The 19057-nt window shown below is 30.1% G+C and overlaps 1 protein-coding gene across 1 annotated transcript; it reads left to right on the top strand.

Annotated features, from left to right (window-relative positions):
* The first annotated feature begins 6328 nt into the window (after positions 1-6328).
* Positions 6329-18482, top strand: LOC109788656 (histone acetyltransferase HAC12). The gene is made up of 17 exons (XM_029269289.2): positions 6329-6470; positions 7133-7206; positions 7931-8158; positions 8291-8390; positions 8538-8850; positions 9015-10690; positions 11963-12244; positions 12323-12604; positions 12953-13081; positions 13196-13396; positions 13509-13651; positions 13738-14038; positions 15329-15474; positions 17214-17271; positions 17350-17742; positions 17830-18056; positions 18143-18482. Exons 3-17 carry the CDS (start codon positions 7959-7961, stop codon positions 18240-18242), a joined length of 4551 nt encoding a protein of 1516 aa, XP_029125122.2. The 5' UTR covers positions 6329-6470; positions 7133-7206; positions 7931-7958; the 3' UTR covers positions 18243-18482.
* Positions 18483-19057: the final 575 nt, after the last annotated feature.

Raw genomic sequence — 19057 nt, forward strand, 5'->3', positions numbered from 1 at the left:
ATTTGTAATTTCGGATTTTCATAGCCCCGGAACGGGCCGTTCCACTTTGGGAACAGGCCGTTCTAACTCGAGCAGCATGGGTAAAATTTCAACCCAGAACGGGCCGTTCCGAATGTGGTTTTAAAGAACAAAGTATTGACTCAGAACGTGCCGTTCTGGTTTTGGAACAAGTCATTCTGGGAGAGGCTTTTGTACATGTTCTATAGGCCCAGAACGGGCCGTTCCGGATTCGGAACGGGACGTTCCGGATTCAGAACGGGACGTTCCAGATTCGGAACGGGCCGTTCTGGCCAAATCCTGATGCCTATAAATGCGTTCTGGCACTCCAGAAAAAACACATTTTTCACTTTTGACCCTTTTTCTTCTACACTTTCTGGAGACCAAGGGGAACCCGGAGGAGGAGATCCTACTTCAGTTTCAACCCCTGTTTATCGAGGTAAGGGGGGAGTGAGAAACCTCGCTCTAGGTGTGGGATTGTATGCTGGGTAGTGGGATTGGCCCCCAATCCTGTGTTTGTTGTATGTCATATTTTTCTTGTATGTTCCAATTACTTAATTAATATGTGTGTATGAATAGAAACTTTGTTTAGGCTATGATTGTGGAATTTGGTGCTCCTATGGGTTCCTACGAGAAACCCTAAGGGTGTGCATTGGTGCTTGTATGAGTAAATTAATTGTGATAATAATTATATACGTGAATTGTCTTATTTTAAATGTTTATTGCATAAATTGGAACGCTCTATGAGTTCTTGAGAGAACCCTATAAGCAACAGGAAAAATAAGAATATTTCTGTTTTGCCTTCTGTCTATTCCGTTATATTCCCTATTAAAAGAGATGTGTGAATATGTGTTTAATTTTGAAAATAAATAAGTTTTGATATGAATTAGAGTGCTCTGTGGGTTCTTGAGAAAACCCTACGAGAAATAGACATTTTCAATAATTTCTGTTTTACCTTCTGATTATTCTGTTGTACTCCTTGCTGTATAAGATGTATAAATGTGTATTTAATAAAGTGCTCTGTGAAGATTGTGAATGAAATGTGATGATGAAATGTGATGACGAAATGTGATGATGCGATATGACCATGGGAAATGACAATGTGATATGAGAATGCATAGAGTCTTGATTGACATGCATCATTTGCATAAATGTTTTAAGGGTATGATATGGAATACACCGCCAGAGAAGGCCCCCTAGTGTAAAAGCTTTGGAGATTAGTTCTTGGGGATAACTCGGTTTGAAAGTCTCAGTCTCGCCCATTGTGTGCATGGGATGTATCTTGCGCGGCTTAGCTATCCCGACGAGACTCTGGTAGTATATCCTTCTAGTGAGAATGCGCAGAGGGTGTAACCCGGCATGTACTCCTAGACTACTCTTCATGTATTGCTAGCGGCAATATGCCATGTGATGTTTTACTGGCGCCACATGCATGATAATATGTAGTCCGTGTCCATGCATGTGCATTCTTATTATTAAATACTGATAAATTACTATTTGTATGACTTGGATGATTGGATAAGCTATTGTTGTTGATTGATCTATGAGGTAACTGTATTATTTGTGTTTGGCTATCCGGTGTGCGTTCCTACATCGTGAGCCAGAGTGAGATGTTTCTCACTCCCTTCTTTTGTGTTGTTTCTCTTGTTTGATATACAGGAGACCATCAGCAGCATGAGGCTGAGGATGTGGACGATGGAGCTTAGACTTCTATGTGAGATTTTGCTCTGATAGAACATGTGACATCGGGACATAGATAGAATTAGAATATGATGTTGTTTATGTTTTATTAAAGCATATATTTTGGAAAATTCAATTTTTATTCTTTGTAATTTTATTTGCTATTTGGATTAAGTACATGAATGTGAATTCTCTACTCACATGATTATTGGAATCATCTTTTCAATTTTAAATATTTTTTTTATCCAATAAGATATTTCTTTTTATTATATATATATATATATATATATATATATATATATATATATATGTTGGGGTAGAGGGTGTCACATTGATGATTATGGATGTTCATGGAGTGATTGATATTATTGAGATGAGTGTGCCTTAAATGTTGGATATAAATGTAAATGCATGATGTTTAATTATGATACATGTCTTGTTAGTGCTATCCTATGCCTCACACGTGTTGTACATGAATGAGATATATTTTTACTCCCTATGTTTGTTTGGGCTGATCACAATTGTAGGAGTAGACCAAGTATAGAAGGAAGAGTTTGATGGAAATGATAAATAACACTTCATTTATTGTTCGGCACTTTAGTGTGACATCAGGATGGATAATTTATGGTTTTATAGTTGTACTTAGAGTTAGGTGTTATTTTATGACATTTTGTGTTTATGTTGGAAGTTATTAGGTGTTATTTTATGACATTTTGTGTTTATGTTGGAAGTTATGTAAAAGGCAATTTGTGCTTTAATTTGAACTTATGTTGTTATTTGATTATCTTTGCATTAAAGAGTCTTTTTTTAAAAGTAGGATAAATTACACTTTTGGTCCTTCTATTTTTGTCGATTTGTAATTTTGGTCCCCCTATTTTAAAATAAAGACATTTAATCTCCTATTTATAAAAACATGAAATTTTGGGTCTTCTATTAATTTATTGTTTATTGATTGTTAAATTTTAACATTTTTCATGTTCTTATTTCTTGAGTGACATGATATTCAGTAAGGTAATATGTAAGAATAAAAGTTTTTTATAAAAAAAAATAACATACAAAAGATCTTCATTTGTATATATTTTAATAAGTGATTGATATTTATTTTGTTAATAAATCTTATTTGTACTAATTTGTTAAATTGTGTGGTGGTGTGATGCATGGAGTTATTTGAATTTTTTTTAAATGATTGCAAATCTTATTTTGATAAAGAGTGAATTAGGAAGGAAAGAGATTTGAAAAATGTAAATAGAATAGAAATGTGTAGTGTAGATGAATAGAAAATACAAAAGGAAAAAAAGAGATACTTTTTTCCTACTTTTTGGATGAGTGGAAAAGAGAGTACAAATAGATAAATGTTATAAAACTTTTTATTATAAAAAAATTAAATATAATTTTAAAAATATGATATTTTTATTGTTATTTTTTCTGAAATTTTTATTCAAGTTATAAATAGAGTAATTTGTTTTAAAAACATTTTAAACAAAAATAAAAATTTAACAAACATATCTCCTCTCGTTTCATAGGTCTAATTTGGTTGGTTGTGGGCCCTAAATTTTTCCTTTCGTTTCATAATTATTACTATTTCATTATGTACAAAGTAAAATACATTACAATATATACAATTACTTCAATTATACTATAGTTATACATAAATAATATTAAAATAGGAAATATTTAATTAATATGTATAATGAAATGATTATATCTGATTAAGAAAGAACAATTAGAGACTTTCATATATTTTATAGTATTAAGATAAGTATGTTTGACAGAAAAATTAAGATTTAATGAAAAAGAGAAAAATGTAGAAAAGTGAAGAATTTGTGTCCATAAAGTCTTTGGGATTTTTTATTTCTTTAAAGTATCTACATTCCATGATTACATAATTTCTAATGCCAATAAAAATTGTCATATAGATTGTCAAAATTTTCATAATTAATAAGAAAAATATTATAATTTAGATGCACATTTCTTATAATCATACAAATTGAATGTGAATTTGAATGTTGATGATCAAAAAACCATTATATTCCTAGCAATTAGTAAAGAATTATTTGTGTGTTTAATTAGTGTGTTTAAATTTATTAAATGTTAATAAATATGTTTGTAATTAATAGAAAATGTTTGAATTTAATATTTATAATGACATGATTATTCTTATAAAAGAGGGGAAAAATTGGAGGCTATCCTAGATTTAGTAGTATTAAGATTAATGATGTCTTTAAATGGGGATTTTAATCGAGTAATTCAATTTTTTTGAGAATTTCAAATGCTTTGATGTAAAATGTTATGTTAAGATTGAGACTTTACAAAGAATTTAAAAGTCAAGCATTTTTAAAATCTTTAAAATTGTAAAATTTTAAATTCTCCCCAAAAAATAAGAATTTGAAATTATTCTTTATCTTTTTTTCTTACCTCCCTCTTCTCTCTTTCAAAGTAGACATAAAAAATAGACTAAAATTTACTTTTAATCCTTTTATTTTCATCAATCCACAATTTTAGTCTTTCTATTTTAGAATAGGGACATTTAGTCCCTTTAATTTTAAAATACAAAATTTTGGTCCACTTGTCAAATTGATACCTTCTAATCTTTAGGTTTAATATTTATTTATACTTAAGTGATATGACATTTAGTAACAATACATTTAGAAATAAAAAAAAAAACTATAAAATGCAAAGAAGATTTTTATTAATCAAATAAATACTAATCACTTGTAAAAATAGTTACAAATAAAGATCTTTTTTAATATGCAAATTTTTTACTTTTATCATTATATGTCAAGTAACTAAATATCACATTAATTAAGTGGTGACAAATCATTGAACACTGCCAAAATTTAATAATTAACCAATATGAAATTAACGAGAGAACCAAAATTTTAAATTTTTTAAAATAAAGGGACTAAATGTCTTTATTTTAAAATAGAAGGACCAAAATTATAGATCAACAAAAATAAAGGGATCAAAAGTGCAGTTTAACCTAAATAATATGAATTTTTTAATTATTGAATATTCAAAATTAGTTTTAAATTATTAAATATTATCTAATATTATTTTCTGAAAAATTAAATATTTAAAAATGAGATAATATTTAGTTTTATAAAATTATATCTTAAGATTTTGATATATATATATATATATATAGTTAAATTCAATTTTATTCATGGTGAATATTAAATTTTCCTATCCAAATTAAAAATTTAAAATTAAAATTTTTTGAATTGATTTTTCCAAGACATTAAAAAAATGATGAGAATTAAAATTAAAGTAATTCAAATTTTAAGAATTTTAAATTTCTTAAATTTTTAAAATTATTCATCCATATAGACCGTTATAAGTATTGTGAACCTTTTTATAATGTTGAGTATTTTATAATATTTTTATTTTTATTTTTATTTTAAAAATATTTACTTATTATGCTTTGGGTTGAGGTAGAAAGGTGCCACAAAGTTTTTCTTTGTCACTCCAATATTTTAGATTTTCATAGGCTTGAGACCATATTATTTGTTACAAGAATGACAAAAGGAATTTAGTCACACTATTTATTAATCTTATATGCACCTTCAATTATGAGCTTTAAAGTTAGATTTACATTGATTTTTCATAATTACATGTCAAAGGATATTTGGTTACACTATTAATGAGTTTAAATATTATCAAATAGATGATAATATTAGCCTAATTTTGATAAAGAAAAAACAACCACAATTAATAGCAATCTACAAGAATTTATTGGAAAATTCTAACATATTTAGCATCTTAATATTTTTAGGAAAATGTTAGATATACCTCCCCTTTTCTAATTTTTCTAAAAAGTTTCCTTAAATGTACCTTTTAAACTTGTTTTTAAAAAAAAAATTATTTTTAAAATTGTTTTCTTCATCCACCTTCTCTTCCTCCACTCTTTTTCTTCTCCTATTACTCTGTCTCTTTCTTACCACTTTTCATACATGTCCCTTCTTTTTTTACTTTTTATTTCTCAACTTTTTTCATTCAACAATACACTTACTGGCTCATCTTTATTTTAATGTTATCAAATATTTTAATGTGATTTATGAAGAATTTACATGTGAAATTAAACATGTACTGAAATTAACACAAAACTGCTATTAGTTATTGGAGATCCACACATAAGAAGTGTTTAACATGTTTCCAAACAATAATTAGTATTTGCCTTTACGTCACTCTCAGATAAATTAAGGTAAATTTATATATAAATAAATAAAGCATAGATCATCAAAGAAGACCCAAACGCACACTTCATTAATTTCCCATTCCCACGTTGGTAATTATCTAAAGTGAATCTTCAACATAAAATTTAGACGACGAATAAGAAAATAAATAAATAAATAAATAATACATCATTCATATATATAAACAAATAAATAAATAATGAAAATTCTCAAAATTTATTTAGGTAAATAGAAAAGAAAGTAAAAATAAATAACATCATAGAAATAAAAAATTTAAAACATTCAAAAGAAACTAAAATTTTTGTTTCTTTAGTTATTATCATAAATAAAACTTTTATTTTGAAAACATAAATTAAAATATCTTATGATGTTTTAGGGGTAGATTCATAAGTTTTCCCTTCCTCAAAATCCTATATAATAATAGAATACGCAAGTGCAGCCTCGTTCGCTCACTCCACTGTCTCACTTTCTCTCTCTACTGACTCACTCTGCGCATTTTCTCGTAAAACCCAATCAGACAAAAAAACCCTAATTGCCTCTTTGTTAGGAAACACACTGTCCCACCACCCTAAACTCACTCACAGAAACCCTCACTTTCAGGTTTCATCGCCGTCTCTTTCTCTTTCTAATTATATTTGACCCTTTTTTCTCTCTTTCTTCTTCCGTTAGGGTTAGGGTTTGCTATTTTTTATTTATTTATTTCCTGTTTATTGTGCTGCAATTTTCTCTTTTCCTGTTTTCCAGAAACCCTAATTCCGGCTCGATTCTTTTCGACCGTGGTGGATTTTTTTATTTTATTTTATTTTTATTTCTTTCCGCTGCGCGATTAATGAACGGAACAACGACGAGTCTAGAAAATTTTTCAATTAATTTATGATTTGGTTAATTTAATGGCGACCGTTGAAATCGTAGTTTTGAATGAAATCTTTGAATGCTGATTGCGCCTAGTTAGGAGATTTCTTTATCTGCGTTGAATTCAGTGAATGTTGATGGAATGAGAATCTGTTCTGTGTTGCATGCAGGATCTAGGGTTTTTCTTTTTCTCTCCTTTTTTCAATTGGGTGAAAAGGGAAGGAAAAGGAAAAAAAAAAAAAGGGGAAGTTATTGATTTCATTAGGACTGGAGTTAGACGCAGATATCTTTATTTATTGTTCTGCAACTAATTATTATTAATTGAACAATTTATATCCCGGTGTGGGGGTGTTATTTAGTTTATTGCGTTTTAAATTCACGTTTTGTTGACAGATTATTTTTTTTTGAAGTTTTGCGATGATGGAACGTGTGGTATTAGATGCTGGAGGTTGAAGCTGGTGTGTTTTTCGTGGGGAAAATTTGAGTAAGAACTCTTCTATTCTGGAACGCTGTAGTGTTGGTAACTGAGGAGGGGATACAAGATGTACTTTATACTCACTGTGCGTGAAAGCAAGAAAGGAGCCTCTAAAACTAAAATGAATATTTGACCTTAAGAAATAATTAGCTTATTTACATGAAATTCATTGTTTTAATTGACTATCAATTATTGTTAAGATTCAAGTTGAGAAAAAAATTTAAGAATTTTTTATTGTTGATTTTCAGCAGAGAATTTTTGAAACAAAAATTTATAAATAACAGGCCCTAAAACTCTAATTTGATTTAGATAGTATTGTTTAATTGGCACTAAATTGTTTAAACATATCATTTACATACATGTTACAGTATCATATTTTGTTCTACTATTCATACTTCATAATTATACTTAAATGAATGTGGTTAGTTTGTCAATACAAGCTGTGCACTCTTGACGTTTGTCATTCGTATTTAATACAAGATCTGGAGATTTTGGTTATCTAGCACTTTCTTTTCCTTCTTTTCTTATAGTTAAATAATTTTACAATTGACTATTTCTATTTACATACACGGTTCACATGTCCCGAAGATTCACAGTTCACATGTCCGATATTTATCTGTTTGGTTGTCATGCCATTTGTTGGATGTCTTCCTAGTTAAATAAGAAAAAATATATTGTATGCATGCATTTTCTGTAACACTCATTAATAATTTCTAGTGGCTTATCCTTGCAGAATAAATAGTTTGTGATAAAGCAACAAGATGCACGCCAAAGGTTCTAATATCGGAAAAACCTGCATAGAGTTACCAGGAAATTCTGCATCATTTGGTCCAAATCTTCCTCTGCAGGCAGGTTTTGATTTAAGCAATCAATATAATGCAAGGAATCAAGTAGGGATCTTTCCAGACTGGCGTAAGAATACTGCAATCAGTCACGGCCGAAATTTGATTAGAAATAAAATGTAAGTAATATAAATTTTTACATTAACCTGAACTTGTATAATTTTTATCTAAATAAGGTACAAAAGAGACTGAAATTATTAGTGGTGGTATAAGATTTTTATTGAATCGGGACTAACTAAATTTTACTTCAGTTCTGCATTTTTCAGGTGCCGACTCCAATATGACAAAGAACGGGCTTCAGTTATAACAAATATTCTGGAAAACGAGTTATTTATTAATGCTTCTTCACAGGTTTGTTTCTGAAACTGTGTCTAAGCATGTGAGATTTCCATTTGTTAACAAGACAATGAGAGTATCAAATACACCTTGAGTCCAAATTTTCTTAATTAAGCAACTTGAAATTTATTGATGATTTTTCTTTTCTTACATATTTTGTAGGAGGAGTACATGAACCAGAATACGTTGATACATCGATTGAATACTGTACTGAAAAAGTTGACAGGAACAAAGTGCAGCCAAAATGCTGATAGTTCTATTACTTGTACATCTAAGACAGTGCCCTCTTCAGATTTATCACAACCTGCTTTTCAGAAAGTGTTCAACAATCAATCATCTGATAAGTGTTCATCAATCACTACATGCACCGATGTGGATGTGCTTTCTAACTTTTCTGTTTCTGCTGGGAATATTAATCTGGAAACTAGGTCCAAATCAATTGATAGTCATTTTCCTCAGCAACATCCAAACAATTGTAGGTTTATACCATTATTGTAGTTTCTTAAGTTGCAATTAGTACATGTTCTCTGATTTTGTTTTTACACACATGTTTTTGCTTTTTCTGTTTTCTTTTGCAAGAACTATTGTTATTATTACACATGATGTGTTGTTTACAAGTTCGTTTGACTTTTTTTGTAGGGGAGGTTGATCCAATGAAGCATGTAGATTGTTCAATGGCTATGATTACTACAAAGGGAAAGTCCCTCCAATCTGAATGTTCAAATTCGCTGAGCCTTCCACATGTCTCAAGAGAATTTTCAAGAGTTTCCAATCTTTTTCCTGGCTCAAGCAGCTTTGGAGATATAAGGCAACATCAACACCAGAAGCCAGATTTTCAACAGAATCTCAAACATTTTAGGCAGTCACATGTTCTTCATGATAAAACTTCTATTGTTCAGCCTAATTCTTGCTTTGTCAGTCAAGGTGAACATCTCCGTCAAATATTGGGGCAGAAAACATTGAAACAGCCGGAGCATTTAAGTCCCGATGCGGATAAACAGTTCACTTCAGGAAGCTCAGCAGCAAATCTTTTTGGTTTAGATGGATCTGCTAATATGAATATCGATAGTAATTTTGAACTAACAGATATACAAAGGATCGTGCTTCAATATCTTTTCTACAAAAAAGCAAGCGATTTTTCACTGGATCTTGCTATGAAACATCTGCATTCAAAAGCTTGTGGTGAAGGGATATGTAATTGTGGAAAGTATAGCATGCTGTTATTGCATTTTGATGCCTGTCAAGATGGTAATTGTCAAACATGTTCCTCCTGGAAATTGCTAGGCACTTATACTCGTGAGCGTTATTTGAAATCGAATAGCCTTAATAAGAGTTCTGTTGTAAGAAAAAATAATGCCTCTTACGATAGTTCTGAACACATGGTATCACCTGCTGTCAAAAGAAGAAAAATGAAATCTGCCTTTGGTGATCCTTTAATTAATAATGCAAGTTTGGATTGGTGGACTCACAAAATGGTTCAATTGCAGCAACAGCCAGAATCTTCGCTCCCACCTATCTATTCTAAAGTTTCAGGGTGCAATTCCGAACAACTTACAAATCCAATGCTTGATTCAATAATCAATAATGAGATAAAGAGCAATCGTGATACATTTGAGAATATTTTAAAGAATAAAGAAAATCTCTTAAAAGATTTAGATGCTGCTGATCACATACCAGAGGAATCAGACCCCAAAAGCAATGATGTCAAAGTCAATGACAACATAGGGAAAAGTGTGGTTAAACCTTCCATTACTATACCTCGTTCCATTGTGCACACTTTCGGAGAACTTATGTCTACTCATACAGAAGAACTAAATTCCAAAATCGTGAAAGTCAGCAACAACTTGGATGGAACCGTCACCAGATCTAATTCCATTGTGCATGATCTCTGCAGTGAACCTATGCCTGCTGATATAGAGGAAACAGTCCGCAACAGCGATCATGTGAAAGACATCAGCAACTCAGAAGAAGCTGTTATTAGATCGAATTCCAACATTCATACTCTCTACAACGAACTTATGTCTTCTGATATAAACAACGTCAGAATCTCAGAGGAAACTATCGTTGGATCTAATTCCAATGTGCATATTCTCTGCACAGAACCTATGCCAGCAGATGTAGAGAGCATACAAGGTGGAACTGGGTTGACTCGGGATGGGATAAATGATACAAAGAAAGCCATGGAGTCAAAAGCTGATCAAGAGAAGGAAACGGAATCCTCAAATGCAACGGTTAATACTGTTTCCTTAACTGATTTTTTCACATGTAATCAAATAACTGAACACATTGCAAGTCTGAGAAAGCAATTTAATCAGGTCAGTACACCATTATCCACTCTTTTCCATTACCAGATCTGTTTCTTGTTAATAATAATTAATGTAATACTCTTGCAATATTAAGCTAATTTTTAAAAAGTATACTTGGTAGCAACTGCACCGAATCAGTGTATGCCTTATCTTATGTGTTAATTGTTTAAGTGTTGAAATAATGAATATTTTTGTTATTGAGAGAGAGAAGAAATTTGTACAATATTCTATCTTGTAATGAAATATATTACAATGTATTTGTAAGTTCATAAAACTTAAGAGTTCTAATCTTTATTTTTACTAATTATAGTCCTAATTAAATAGGAAAAGAATCATGAAATAAGAATATATGGTAACTAACTGAAGAGGTAATGCATAAAAACTAAATCCTAAAGAATAATATAAGATATCATATTAATATTAATATTTTTTTTATACATTCAAACAAGAAGCTTCAATCACTAAACAAGGTCTTCCTTTTATTTTATTATCTAGTGGGTGCTTTAAAGGACTATCTCCCAAGTTAAACTATTAGGTCGAAGGGCTAACTTTCGGGAGACATTTAGGTGGAAGACCATGTCTCCTAAAAACTTTGACTTAAGAGCCATTGCTATCATGTCATGTTAATTTTTAACAAAGCTGGCCTTAACATGTTACTATTATTGTCTTCTTGATCAAATGATCAAGAGTTCTATACTCGGAACCCTCACTCTTTAAACGAAATTAAATTTTAAAATATGTTGAAGTATGCATTACATTGTTCAATCTTTGATTTCATAGGACTCTTGCATGAGAATGAGCTTGTTTTGAACATATGAATTTTTATATTTTACAAAATTGTTTAGGATTTCTTTTCAACATATGCTGCATTATTAGTGGAAGAAATATTTTTTGAAAATAATAAAAATTAGAAATTTTGGATAGAGATATTTTATATATATAATTGATTATAACTTTTTGATTTTGACTTGACACAAATTCAAAGACAGCTCTTATTTATACTAGTGACTCCTCCTATATCAATAGATAGGATTTTACCAAATAACCTTAATCTAAAAGTTACAAATGACTTTCTAGAATAATTTTAAAATTAAGACCTACTCACATATTCTAGACAATTCTATATATTACTCTAGAATTATCTTCTAAGGAGATTCTTGTACATTATATTTATAGAATTTAAACTAAATAATTTCTAGAAATTAGGCTTTTATTTAGTCAAATAAAACTTTAAATAAGTTTATATTTTAACATATACCAATTGATGTTTCTTTTTAACAGAGTACAACGGTTGAAGAACCGGCAGTTGATGGTTTTGAATGCCAGTTATGTGAAATGGGAACTCTTCATTTTGCCCCCCTGCCACTTTATTGCTTTTGTTGCGGCATCCGTATAAAGCGAAACTCATACTATTACTATAGAAGAAAAGAAGATGATACACAACCTTGCTTTTGCACTGTGTGTTATAGGAATTCTCGAGGGGGTAACATCACATTCAATGGGACATCTGTTTCCAAGACAGATCTTGATAAAAAGACAAACAATGGAGAATTTGAAGAAGCAGTAAGTTTAATATCTTCTACTATAATTCACCTTTATATAAAATTTAAAACTCACATTTTATGATTATTGGTTCTTCAGTGGGTTGAATGCAGTAAATGCAAAAGTTGGCAGCATCAAATATGTGCACTCTATAACGATAAAAGAGATTTGGACAACAGTGCTGAGTATACGTGTCCTATATGTCGCTTAAAGGAAATTGAAAATGGAATACATGTACCCTTACCAAAGAATGCTATGTTTGGTGCTAAGGACTTGCCAAGCACCATGCTAAGTGACCATATAGAGAGGCGACTTTTTAAGCGTCTCATGCAAGAGAGTGAAGATTGGGCAAAAGTCGAAGGGAATAAGAATCTTGATGAAGTAAGGCATACAATACTGTTTATTGCATATTTTTGCATTGGCATGAATATGCATCAACTTTTTATCTTAAAACCTATTCTTATTCCTTTGCAAGCAAACAAGTAAATTGGAAATAGATGTAAATTAGTAATCTATCAGTATGTTTAGATATTAATTTATCATTAAAGAACTTAGTCCCAAAAAAGGCTGCAGTTAGGTATTAAACAATTTACAAGATATTCTTCTTCTTATATTATTGATGTTGTTGATCTTTATCAGTTGCTTCTTCCAATTTCATTTTAAATTTTTTAGATATTAATTAAAAAGTTCATATTTTCTGATTTGACTTGTGTGACTCTAAATTGCTAGGTTTTATTAGCAGAAAATCTTTCTGTTAGAGTAGTGTTATCTGTCGAGAAACAATTGAAAGTGAAGAAACAGTTTCTAGAGATATTTGCGGAGGAGAATTACCCAGCCGAGTTTCCTTATACATCAAAAGTAAGTCCAGAGGTTAATCAATGAAAAGATATAACTTATTTTTTTTTTTTAATTACTTGAGGAGTAAATCTCTGGCATTATATTCAGAAGTGACAGCGGTTCCACCTGTTTCAGGTTATTCTTCTGTTTCAGCAGATTGAAGGTGTAGATGTATGCCTTTTCGCAATGTATGTCCAGGAGTTTGGATCCGAATGTGGCAATCCAAATAAGCGTAGTGTGTATATTTCATATCTTGATTCTGTCAAGTATTTTCGGCCCCAAAGAGCGACCATGAATGGAGAAGCTCTTCGTACCTTCGTTTACCATGAGATATTGGTATGTTGCTTATATTTCCACTAGGGTTCATTTATTACATCAATTAACCGACACAATAAACACTTCAAACCTTCCGTTTCTTTTATTCATGTTTTTCCTTATCTATCGTCAGATTGGATATCTAGACTTTTGCAAGAAACGTGGTTTCACAACTTGCTATATATGGGCCTGTCCACCTATAAAGGGGGAAGATTACATACTATATTGTCATCCTGATACTCAAAAAACACCGAAGAATGATAAACTTCGACACTGGTCTGTCTTTCTTTCTCTCCTTATGTGTGTGTTTTAGTTTTTATGCCATTGAGTATTTGTATTTATTGTTTGTTTAATTTATGCAGGTATCTTTCAATGCTAAGAAAGGCTGCCCAAGAAAATATCGTTGTTGGTTTAACCAACATATACGATAATTTCTTTGTTTCTAGTGGAAACTGGGACTCCAAGGTAACAGCTGCTCGTTTGCCTTACTTTGATGGAGACTTCTGGTCTGGTACTGCTATGGACAAAGTCAGGATCATTGAGCAAGAGAGTGGAGGAGACTATGAAAAGATGTTGAAACTAGTACCAAAAAGAACTTTAAAGGCTATGGGACATGTAGATCCTTCAAAAGGAACCGCCAAAGACATTCTAGTGATGCAAAAAGTATGTGTTTCTCTCCTTCATCCATTTGTTATGTTATCTCTTCATAGGTGAATTGTCTTAGATTGTTCAACTTGTTTGCCAATCTTCCTGTTGAATATTTGAACTACTTATTAAATAAGAAGTGGAACATTTGAGATTATATATAGTTATTATTATAATTTGGATTTGAACAATCACCAGGACCAACCTTATTTGGTCCTTATACCATAAAATATTTGGACTATAGAGGTAAAGAGACATTAAGATCAAGATCAAATAATTAAAAGGAAATATTAGTGCAGTAATGAGGGAATTAAATTCTTAACATTTTTGGATTCATAATGCTGCATGTTGTTCTTCGTGAATATCATAACCATATATAGATATCATGTCAGTTTATAACTTTTGTACTTTAGCTACTAAAACGAAGATACCCACCTTCGCTACTGCAATATAGCATTTTAATTAATTACCGATACATCATTATTCTACTATCTTCACTACAATTTTGAATCTGTCAAATTTTCTTCTATATAAGACAGTTTTTATTAGCTAATCCCAGAATAACAAGTTATTTACCTGCAGCACATGGACTGTCTTTTCCCTTATTTTAGTGTTCTTTATTACATAAATGGATCTCAACCTGTGGGGTATATTCCTTTTTTATATAAATATTTGAATGAAATGTTGCAATATCCTTATTATGATTCTAAATTACAAATGCGATTGCAATGGTTATTGTGATTATGTGAATTGCGATCGTTGTAAGGTGAAATTATTATATATTTGAATCAAATATAAATAAATAATTTTATTATGAAAAAAATTAATTAAATATCTTTTTCTTTATTTTTTTACTCTAAATTCTTTTCTTTCTTTTCTAAAATATATCATGCAGTTTTTAATACTTTAATCAACTATTATTAGTTGTCTTTCTCTTTCTTTTAACATCTCATGTGACCAAATTTATTAAATTAAAAAATTAAAACTTAAATATATATATATATATATATATATATTGATAAAAAAAATGGAATTAAATGATAATATGATATTACGAACTTATTATAATTGTTTTATGATTACGTTGCATTTACATTATAGAATTTTTAGTAATTTAAAATCATACTATAATTGCGAGTTATTACGGTTCAGTGAGCACTGCAACAATAATATTATCGTCACAATTACGGTTGTGATCACAATTTAAAACCATGATTCTTGTATTCACGAATTTAAGTTACGTTGATCCTTACCACTTATTAGGCGTGTTATCTAATCTTTCTTCCTTTCTTTTTTTCATCATGTTAGCTGGGACAAGCCATACTACCATTCAAGGAAGATTTTATCATAGTTCAATTACGGTATGTTTGCACGCACTGCAATGAAGTGATAGTGTCTGGAAAGCGATGGTTTTGCACTGCCATTGAATGCAAGAAATTTCAGGAGTGTGAAAGGTGATGTTAACTTAAAAATCAAATATTTGAACTGTCTTCTCATGCATTGTATCTTGTTATATACATGTGTCGTTTCTACTTTAATTAGAATTTTGATAGCAAAACACTTTTCTTCTCTTTGCACAATTTATGTCGCCTATGTTCTTGTAAAAAGATATTAAAGTGCACATGTTTCATTCATCTGACATTTCTATCATTAACAACGTTACTCGAGTCATACCTTTCTCCCTTAATTAAACACTTCAAACTTCAATGCACATTTATCCCTTCCAAGCTAGTTAAGTTATACCTTTCTCTCATGAACACTTCCAATTCGTCGTTATAATTCATACTATATATGCTATAAAGTACCGATACTTCAATTTGCTTCACGTATCCGTATCGGATATGTATCCGATACGATACTCTTGGATACTTCACCGATACGTGTCAATGAAGTATCTTAATCTTTAAAAATATTATGAAAATTTTATTCAATTCTGATACTCTCAGATATTTCACCGATACTTATTAGTGATACGTATCAATAAAGTATTCAAATTTTTAAAAAATTATAAAATATTCATTACAGCTAAATAAGATATGTAAACATGTTTAATATAGAAACATAGAAATATTGATTCTTGATAAACTCTAAATAAAAATTGTCTTCTATATAGACAATTTTAAGAACATGTTTAATATAGAAACATAGAAATATTGATTCTTGATGAACTCTAAATAAAAATTGTCTTCTATATAGACAATTTTAAGAAAGGAATGAAATTGGTAATATTATTTCTATTTGTAAATAATAAAAAGTAATTTATGATGAAATGATTTATAATTTATTTATTTTTAGTGATATACAATAAGTATGTTTTTAATTAAGATTTGCAAAATAGCAATTATATATTTAGTTTTTATGAATTTTGATCAAAATTACAGGTAACATTTATTATATTATATGAACATTGATACATATAATGACACGTATCTTACAAGTATCGTATCCTATATATTTTAAAATAATCGTATCCAATACATCTACTCTTAGTCACAATAATACATTCTCTCGATCAGACATTCTTAATATTATCTTTCATTATTCTTTTAGATGTTCATATTACAATCCCTGCAATTAATTAAAAAAGTCTCTTAACTATTTTAGACTTATTTGTATACTTGTTTTTTTTTTCCAATATTTATCACTTCGATTTACTCTCTTTTATTTCTATCTGTAAATTGAATTTCAATATTTTTATTAAAAAAACCATTGATAGTTAAAAATTAATCTTTTATTAAAATTTAAAATGTTCTTATCAATCTAAAATATAATTTATATATTTAAGTATATTTATGTATTATAAATTTTGATTATATTGTAATTTATAAATTAAACTTCATTTATTTATCATTTAAATTTTAATTATTTAAAAATAAAAAATTATCAAGTATAATGTACAAACCAAAATACTAATTTATTTATGAATAGTTCTCCCACAACTTAAATTTTTAGATCTTTTACTCACATGATATCATTTGTTATACTTACTCCTTTCTCTTTTTTGTTATAGGTGTTAATTAGATTCAGTGTCTACGATATTTTTACTTTCCTTTTACCAGTTTTTTTTTCTTTCCCTCTACCAATTTTTTCCTTGTAAGATTATGCACCTTTTAGTATCTTCTTTTTTTGCTTTCCCCATCTCTTATTTTTCTCTCAACAATATTATCTCATGCTTTTCATATTAATATTTCAGATGCCATACTTCTGATTCACACGCCTCTGTCAATGGCGATAAGCATAGACTTTGTCAGGTACCTTCCTAAACTTGAAGTCAAGTTCATATGATTTTTTGAAATCATATATGTTTTAATTATTGTGTGCCTTTCCAGGACCTCATGGATGATGATATCCTTTGTGATACTAAGGAGAATGATGTGACCCTTGATAATGAGTTCTTTGATACTAGGCATAACTTTTTGAGCTTTTGCCAAAAGAATAGCTTTCAGTTTGACTCGCTGCGCCGAGCCAAGTATTCCTCAATGATGATCCTCTATTTTCTAAAGAATCCTTCTTTGCTGAATGTTGGAACAATATGTCGTGTTTGCAATAAACAAAACGTTTACCAGTACCACTGGAAATGTCAGAGTTGCCCAGAGTTCACTGTCTGCGCTGCATGCTATAAAAAGAGAGGTGCTAATTGCCATGCACACACGTTGATTCAAACTTATTCAACAGTTCTAAGTCCTTCAGGGAATCAAGAGTTAAATCCGAAAGCGGCACTGGTATGAACCTAGTTCTCACACTTGTATTATTTTTAGTTTCTAGTAATAATAATTTTCATGCACGCTTTCTTTTGCTCATGCATGCAGATACAGGAACTGCAAGATGTTGTAAAGCATGCATCGCAGTGTCGCTCAACCAAAACTCAACCATGCACATATCTACACTGTCTTCAAATTAAAAAACTGTTCTCTCATGCAAGTAGGTGCACCATCCGAATTTCTGGAGGATGTAGATACTGCAAGAAGGTTTGGGTGGCACTAGCTGTACACTCAAGGAGTTGTAGGGACTCAGGATGTTGCATCCCTCGTTGCAGGTATTATGTTACTTTATGAGCTTATGTATGAACTAAAAAGCAAATTGTGTATAAATATTTGATAAATGTATTTGTTCAATTTGCAGGGATCTGAAGAAGCAAGCAGAATGGATAGCAACGCAATCTGAATCGCGACGTAGAGCTGCAGTTTTGGAAGGCAACAGCGAACTACTCTCTCCTCGTTGAAACCTTTGAAAAGGATTATTATCAAACTTGAAAAGTTTAAGGAGTTGTACATAATTTTTATTGAAATACACTTCTAAGCTTTAAGAAATTGTACATAATTTTAATTTACAGAAAGACACTTAATCGAACAAAAGTAGTTCAATCATATAATTTAATTTTTACCATGTAGTGCCTTGACTTGTCTGACATGAATATACTTAATGAAATATGCAATGGCACATGAGTTGCATCTGTTTCAACCACTGTATGCGTCATTTTAGGATTGGAAAAGTTTGTGAATTTGATTAGGGTTTGAACTAAGATTTTGTTCTTGAGATCCAAAAGGCTAATAATTTACCTGTGTTGTTGGCGAGTGTGAGTAAGATGAATAATGTCCGGAAAATTTTTTACAGTTGAGAGAAAATAATTTTTCATAAAAAAAATAATTTATTCGTTGGCCTTTTTTATTATTACCATTATTAGAATTAATGATTTTAGCTCTCTTATATATGAGTATGATATCACACTTGTAGTTGTGTGAGATTCATTTTTTTTCTTTCAATAAAATTTCTTTTGGAGTTTTCTTTCTCAAGCTTATGCATCTTTGTATGTCTTCGTGCATCACAAGTTTAACAAGAACTAATAAGGTGAGAATAGAAGAGAAGTTGGTGGAGTGTGAATTAAAGTTTAACTCGTTAAATGATCTCAAGAAAAAATGTCATTTAAACAACTCTTTATCGAATGACAAGTTTAACTCAATTGACTTATTTTTAATTCTGTCATTAATGCAGTTATTATCATATTTAATATGCATCCACCTTTCTTATGTTATTTAT

Source organism: Cajanus cajan, chromosome 2 (genome assembly GCF_000230855.2).
Source record: "Cajanus cajan strain Asha chromosome 2, NIPB_CcT2T_4, whole genome shotgun sequence".
NCBI lineage: Eukaryota > Viridiplantae > Streptophyta > Magnoliopsida > Fabales > Fabaceae > Cajanus > Cajanus cajan.